The sequence below is a fragment of the Tasmannia lanceolata genome, unplaced genomic scaffold (assembly GCF_043159265.1).
Source record: "Tasmannia lanceolata isolate RefF3 unplaced genomic scaffold, GAP_Taslan_0.1 ptg000015l, whole genome shotgun sequence".
NCBI lineage: Eukaryota > Viridiplantae > Streptophyta > Magnoliopsida > Canellales > Winteraceae > Tasmannia > Tasmannia lanceolata.
This window is the reverse complement of record NW_027518692.1, coordinates 16,247,501-16,255,889: the sequence shown is the minus strand read 5'-3', so window position 1 is coordinate 16,255,889 and position 8,389 is coordinate 16,247,501. Positions and strand designations below refer to the sequence as shown.

The 8,389-nt window shown below is 40.4% G+C and overlaps 1 protein-coding gene across 1 annotated transcript in view; it reads left to right on the top strand.

Moving 5' to 3' along the window:
- The first annotated feature begins 2,355 nt into the window (after positions 1-2,355).
- Positions 2,356-8,389, top strand: part of LOC143845949 (E3 ubiquitin-protein ligase BIG BROTHER-like) — an 8,091-nt gene continuing 2,057 nt past the window's right edge. The window contains exon 1 of the mRNA XM_077354347.1: positions 2,356-2,549. Coding sequence (XP_077210462.1) covers positions 2,424-2,549 — 126 coding nt within the window. The 5' untranslated portion in view covers positions 2,356-2,423. The remainder of the gene's footprint in view (positions 2,550-8,389) is intronic.

The window sequence follows — 8,389 nt, the reverse complement described above, 5'->3', positions numbered from 1 at the left end:
TGCCTGTAGAGACGGATGGATGCCTGACACGTGTTGAAATTTTTTTTGGAATGCTAGCGGCTCTATATATAGTTGGTTTGGTTTGAATTGAAAGCTTTCTGTGAACCCAGGGTCCTTGGGTTCCTTTAAATCTTGGACGTCGCCAATATGAATAGACGGAATGCGGCTCTATACATAGTGGGTTTGGTTTGGATTGAAATCTTTCTATGAACCCAGAGTCCTTGGGTTCCTTTAAATCTTGGTCGTCGCCAATATCAGTAGACGGTCGGATCCACGACACATGGACATCAATATCAATACCGGAATACAAGACGGGTAGAGAACGTTTGAGGAGACTCAAACTATCAATACCGGAATACAAGACGGGTAGAGAACGTTTGAGGAAACTCAAACTATCAATACCGGAATACAAGACAAGTAGAGAACAAGCAACCCATGCTCTTCATTACCATCAAGAACAGGTTTCTTCCGCATCTCATTCGATAAGAGCAATGCCTTGACTTCCTCTAACTTTATTGTATCCTTATCATACAACAAAGTCGTCATCAGGTTGTCATACGAATGAGAAAGCGAAGTAAGAAGCAAAAGGGCCTTGTCTTCTTCCTTCAACTTTTCATCAACCTTGTGGAGCTGATCCACAAGCCCGTTGAAGATCTCCGCCTTCCTGCATCGTCAGCCCGTACAACTGCCACTTCAGATACTACCGGTTGGCCAAGCTTTTTGACATATAAAGCTTTTCCAACTTCTCCCATAATTTAGGTGCATCTTCCTCTTTCATAACGTTAAATATAACGCTATCTGCCGGACATAGTCAAATTGTGCTGACCGCCTTCGACTCAATGTCTTCCCATTCGGCATCCGTCATCTTCTTCGTCTTCCCATCCTTTCCCTTCAACGCCTTAGCTAAGTCCTGTTGAACTAGGATATCCTTCACCTTCATCTACCATAGGGTGAAACTGCCCATTCCGTCAAATTTGTCGATGTTGAACTGAGTAGAACTTGATTTTACCGCCATCTAAGATTACTTCGCACTTCTCGGTGTAGCGCTCCACATCGAACAAAAATCTTTCTTGGACAATCTTTCTTGGACAATCTTTCTACTCCCAAAGATCGCTCTAATCCTGATCCAACTACAACTCCCACGATCACTCCACCCGGTCTCGACGATCGCTCCACCTGAGCTCTGATACCACTTGTTGAGAAAATCAACCGAGCAATCCGATCCGATCGTGCACAAATTTAACGGAAAAGATAAAAGCAATAAAACAAGCCAAGCCACAAGATGAACACCAAGATTTTACGTGGTTCGGCCAAGACTACTCCACGGGTGAGAAACACGATCTTTCACTATGAGAAAAACAAAATACAAGGATTACAATGGATTAATCACAAGCCCACGAACCCGCAACCCTTTCCTTGCTTCTCAAACCCAAGACCGTACCCAAGAGTAACTTGAGAGAAACCCACAAGAGAAAACCCAAGAAAAAGAACCCCAAGAGAAAGCTCTAAAGGAATCCAAGAAAAAACTCACTTTCTTCTTCTCTTTCTCTCTCTCTCTCTCTCTCTCTCTCTCTCTCTCTCTCTCTCGCACGTTCTCACCCTTTTCAAGAGAGAATGCCAACTCTCTTTTTATATCTTAGGCTTTTAGAAAGCCTAAAATAACCCTTTTCCAATTTGGGTTTTGCCTTCCCACCCAAGCAACTACGGTGGGTGGGAAATAAGGCAACTTTCCAACACATACTAATATCGTATATGACTAATATACTTACGATTTTTTCAATATGCGTATTGGTATGGATGGAAACGAAATCATTTTGGTTGTTTCATGTCGGTTTAGTGAAAATGTAAAACCATGGATGATACTCTTTAACGGAAATTTCTGTCTTGTACTTATGCAGAAAGAATGATTCTCATCATCTTGTGAAGGAGTCTTCTCACTCCCCTTACAGCTCTACCCCATGACTGGTTTCTCATGCTGTTAGAATCCGTATATGATATTGATGCATTCAACAAGATATTGTCGGTTTCAATTCCCTCTTGCACTTCATGTTTATATTGAGCAATGCTTTGATGCATCTTGGTTCTTGGGTGTGCCTTCGTCCACTTGGTCATTTGATTTTGGTTCGTCCGTTGGTGACTCCTACACTAGATTTTTCTCAAGCCAACTGATTTTTAAGGAAAAAGTCATTTGGCATAAAGTGGACTTGGCTCTCATGGATATTAATGTTGTGACTAATTTACTAAAGTTTTGAGGTAAGAGAAAGTTGAAACAAGGTGGACTTGGGTCTCATGGATATAAGTAATTGTTACTTGTTAGCAGTTGTCTTCCATGAAAAAAAGTCTTCAATTCAATGTGTATAACTGTCACATAATTTTTTTTTATTCTAAATTTTGCCTGTCAAATTATTTGCAAAGTGATGTAAATGCATATAATTGCAGTTATTTGGAAGGTTGGATGCATAAATATTCTCATCATACTAAGCAATTTTTTTGGATGGATGCAGGTCATTTGGCAAGACAATATTGACCCTGACAATATGACTTATGAGGTCTGTCTGCTACATTGGCTTTATCGTATCTTCCTTTAATTTTTTTTGCACTGCTATTGCATTGCATGCTAAGAAACTTAAAGAATATGCTAAAATGGAGTACTTTTTGTGACCTCTCGCTACTAGGACTCCAGAAGTCTTGTTTGTAAGCAAATTCTTTGATGTGGACTTTGACTAGAATCTGCATTTTGTGTACTGGAGAAGCTTATCTTGATTACATTGCATATAAAGAGTATTTGAATACATCCTTGTTATTGACTGAACCAAGTTCTAGCTATTTATAAGGGCTTACTGTGGAGCTGGTTAGGACCCGCTTAAATTTAATTGCTTGAAACCTTGATTTCAAGTGATGCTAAGCCCTTCCGCCTTTGCATTTTTTATTGAGCACACCTACAGATGCTGAAGAAGTGGATTCTTCTATACTCTCTTGTTATAAACTTATGACGCCCTATATACAAAATATCCAAACTTGGGCATGAACATTTTTGTCGGTGTGGCACATGGACAGAACGAATAAGGCATAGCAACCCACTAAGAACTGCATCTTTACCTTTCTTTGCAGTTCTGGTTAATAACATTTACGGACACATTGTCAATAAGTATTAGCTGCTCTGGTTGAAAATGACTTAAATGTGGAGTGTTGATGATGGAGATGGAGAAAAGTTGAGAGAGAGAGAGAGAGAGAGAGAGAGAGAGAGAGAGAGAGAGAGAGAGAGAGTTAATCAGGCCCTCTTACCAATATGATTTATATATAAGTGTACAGTTCCCTAGTGAAATTACCAGGATACCCACAGATCGATAACTCATCTAACACCCCCAAGCTGGAGTGTAAATATCATACATCCCCATCTTGTTACAAATATCACTCAAATTTGCTCTTTCTAATGGTTTGGAAAACATAGCTGATCTCCTAAACTAGTAAATACAATGCATATTTCACCCTTCTGATTCTTCTCGCGAATGAAGTCGTAATCCACTTCATTGTACTTAGTCCTCTAATGCAATACTTGATTTGAGGCACACCAAAATCCAATTCTCGGCTCGTAGGGTCGTTGCCTAAAACAACACATATGGACCGCTGCTTTATTATCACAATATAACGACGTTGGAGATGAGGAGAAAATACCCATCTCAGATAAGAGGGACCGTAGCCATTTCAGCTCCCCACATGTGTGTGTCATGGCTCGATACTACGCTTCTACACTTGATCTAGCTACCATGTCTTGCTTCTTACTTCGCCATGACACTAAATTCTCCCCAACAAAGGTGCAATATCCCTAGTTGAAGTCTTATCTGCTGGAGATTCGGCCCAATCTACATCAGTGAATCCCTTTAGCTTCATATGGCCATGTTTCCTAAAAAAGCAAGCCTTTCCCAGGAGTATTCTTCAAGTTCATAATTATGTGAATAACTGCAGCCTAGTGAGAAGTGCGTGGTGAGCTCATGAACTGATTGACCACTTATACTGCAAAGGAAATATTAGGAAATATGAGGACGTATGACCTTCAAGTAGGTTAATCTACCAACTAGCCTCCTATAGCTGCCAGGGTTTTCTAATAAGTCTCCCTGATCTGGATATAGCTTTACATCAGGGTGCATGGGCATGTTCATCCCCAAGGAACCTGTTTTTTCTCATATATCTAGCACATATCACATTTTTTCTCTAGGATAAGGAAAGTCTACTAGGAGAATAAGCCACTTCAATCCCAAGAAAGTACCTAAGATGACCTAAGTCTTTGGTGCAAAACTCTTTCTGAAGGATGGTCTTCAGCTTTTGTATGCTTATGCTATCATTTCTCGTAGTGACAATATCATTCACATACATTATGGAAGACGTACCCGCCATCAGACTGGGAACTAAACACAGAGTGATCCACTGTACATTGCTCCATGCCAAAGCACATAACTATCTCGAGGAGATTGTTTCAGCCCACGTATAGCTTTATGAAGACGACACACTGACGATCGCATCTCCCTCTGAGCAACATATCCAAGAGGTTGCTCCATATATACCTCCTCAATAAGGTCACCATGCAGAAAGGCATTCTTGACATCCAATTGATACAAGGGCCAGCCTCTGTTGATCGCTAAAGGGATCAGAACACGTTAAGCACTAGAGGGAAGAGAGACGAAGAGATGAACTGCCAAATGCCATTTGAGCAAAGAGCGTCCATCTCAGCTTCCATGGCAGCATGCCAACCTGGATAAACTAAAGCCTCTACAACATACTTAGGCACAACAATAAAAGACAAAGCAAAAGCAAATGTATGATATAAGGGTGAGATATGATTATAAGAAATGAAATGAGAAATGGGATGTGTTGTGATACGTGAAGCAGTAGGAGAAGTAGGAAGCACAAAACTTGGAGGATCAGTGGGTTGGTTACTTGATGAAGACCCGTCGAACTGGAAAGTCGGTTGGTCGGGTGGAGGAGATGCCTCATGGGTATGCTGCAAATCCTGACGGGGTCTACGAGTGTAAACCTGCAATTGAGAAGCTGGAGCATTTAAAGGAACCAAATGAAGAGGAAGAGGGAGTCCAGAGTCTCGAATAAAGTCAGTTGTAGAGTAAGAAAAGTATGAAGTAGGCTCAAAGAAGGTAACATTTGCCAAAATGAATGTCGTCCTTAAGGTAGGGCTGTAGCACTTATAGCCCTTCTGTGTACGGGAATAACTATGGAAGATGTGTTTTTCCGCACGAGGATCCAACTTGTCAAGGTCAGAGGCTAATTTGTGAACAAAACATTTAAAATCAAAGACACGTAGGAGCAAGAGAAAGGGATTACCCGAAGCGTACAACCAAGAGAACGGAGTCTAATCAAATAAGACTGACGAGGGAAGACGATTCCCAAGGAAGCAACCTGTGAGGTCAGCATCACCCTAATAAGATTTGTGCTCCTTCATCTGTAACATAAGAGTGCGAGCCATATCAAGAAGATATCGAATTTTTCTCTCTGCCACATCATTTTGTTAGGAGTTCTAGGCACAATAGGACTGATGAACGATGCTATGAGACTCCAAGAAGTGATGAAATCCATTACACATATATAAATACTCCCTGGCATTATCGGTATGCAATCATTCAATAGAGCACCTAAATTGATTATAAATTTCCGAATAAAATGAACGAAAGGCAGAGAAAACTTATGGTCTGACCGATCTTTTATTAAAATTAACCATGTCATTTTGGAATAAGCATCAACAAAGATAAGGAAATATTTAAAATCAAATAGAGACGGAGTTCAACAAGGACCCCAAACCATTCATTAAAATGGACTAACTGAAATGGATGAGAAACACGATTAACGACTCTAGAGGAAAAAGACATGTGATGGTGTTTTCCCTACTCACAGGACTCATACTGAAACGAATGGACTGGATTAGAAACACGATTAATGACTCTAGAGGGAAAAGACACGTGATGGTATTTTCCCAACTTAGGTCTCACACTGAACCGAATGGACTGGAGTGGAAACCAAAACAGACTTCCGAAGCTTCTCAACTGGGGCGATGGCTCAAATGGCAATCCATTGACAGGAGTCAACAAAGCTCCGTAATGCTGCACCGTCGTTGCCAAGATTGAGGTAATAAAGACTATCTACCTCACGACCCAAACCAATCTTCTTCCCAGTCTTGAGATCTTGAAAAACACAATTAGAAGGGAAAAAGGAGACAAAACAGTTTAGATTTTTGGTTAATTGACTAACTTATAGCAAATTAAAAGGAAACTTTGGTACACAAAAACTAATGATAAAGAAAAGTTTGAGTGAAGGAAGGCTACACCAACACCTAAAATAGGAGAGGCAGTCCCTTCAGCCAAATTGACACTATGGCCCGGAGAAAAATATGACTGAAAGGAAGAAAGAATGTCAGATTTACTAGTCATATGATTGAAAGCTCCTGAATCAATTAGCCAAGACCCAGAAGCAGTAATAGTAAGAAAGCAAGATGAAGTGCTACCTTGTTGGGCCAAAGTGGCAGTTGTACGTTTGCTTGCCATTGTCCTTCAATCGCAAGAATTCATCATATTCAAAATGAGATACCATCATAGAATCATGCCGCTCTCAATCGGACCAGATGATGGAGGTACGAAACTCTCAGACTCAACAACTGAAGCATGATTAACATATGTAGGAGGCTGTAACTTTGGATGCATATCATAGCAATAATTAATTGAGTGGCCCCCCATACAATAGTGAGCGCAAAAGCGGGTTCCACGACTACCATTACCACGGGCAGATCGACCACCATGTACCACTACCCAACTAATTAGCTTGGGCCAAGCACTCAACAGAAGGCTCACTTTAACCCTCAACTCTGATAGGCCTCTGAATCACTCGAACCAACTGAGCAGCCATAAAATCATTGTCCTCAAATAAACACAAGTTACCAATCACAACCACGGGCAACCAAACTAGTCACTTCATATGACTCATCCAAAGAAAAAGAGATGATGATAGGGGATGTCTAGCCTCCAAATAATATAGACTCCAACAAAACACCATTCAAAACTGATCAACGCACCAAACCAGCCCTATATCCAGACTTTTAGGGCCAAATGAAGAACGTACAGACAAATCGATGACTTATGGGATCAAAATGGAGGCGGTGGAGGCTTACGACATCAAGACGACGTTCACCAGATGTACTATTTAGTGCCATCAGACAACCCTAGAAAACTAGGGTTTCTGTTTCCGTGAACTGTGCAACGATACTGTTCATGCATACTATAGTGGCACTATTCGCTCGGTGTTGTAGCAGTACGTGAACAGTAGCTTTTTAAATTTATTTTTGAAGTTTCGAAGAGAAGAATGAGAAAGTGGGAGAAAAGAAAAAGTGGATGAGAACATAAGAACCCTAGGGCTCTAATACCATGTTGATGATGGAGAAGGAGAAAAGTTGAGGGAGCGTAAGAATCCTAGGGCTCTGATACCATGTTGATGATGGAGAAGGAAAAATCTTGAGCGAGATAGATGAGAAAGAGAGATGGAGAAAATTGAGAGAGTTAATTGGGCCCTCTTATGATTTATATATAAGTGTAAAGTTCCCAAATGAAATGACTAGTATACCCCCGGTCCGATAACTCGTCTAACATGGAGCATTGCTTTTCTGACCTTCCATTTCTACCAACTTAGTTATACTATTTTTAGGCGACATCTTCACAACAGAGCCCTTGGACCCTTATGTCCCGTGATTTCTCATTTAGGGCGCATCTCATGCTATATCATTCCCATTGTTGAATATATAAATGCATTTGATCGGTTAACAATTGGTAAAGGCAGTGGTGTGTGGCACTGTTATAGGGGAAGCATGTTGTTTATGGAATTTCCCACTCTTTGTAGGGATCTAGGGTATTGAGGGGAGTGATGTTGCGATGGATCTGTTAAGGTAGGCTTGACTGCTAGAGCAAATTTACACAGCTTAGGTTGGTGTTGATCTTAGGGCATGGGGGTAGGAGATTAATTTGGTTCTGTAGTCTGCTAAATTGGATTGATCAAGGGTGACACATTTCCATATTAAAAAAATAAGATGACACATTTCCATGTCAAATGAATATTGGATGATTGCGAATTTTTTGGCTGAGAAATTGGATGTTTTGATTAGAAAATTGAATAATGAACAGCAGAAAATAGAAAAAAATATATATCATGTTTATTATAACATATAATGAACTGCATATTATAAAATCACATTTTGTAGTTGCCACCAGAGCACTTATTATGATGATGGGTCTAATCCTAACTTGTCACCAGTAACCTAAAACATACACTTAAAAGCCATATAAAGCTATGCACACTTCTTTTCTCTCTAACTATTATAGAAGGTGGAGTCCCTTAGTTA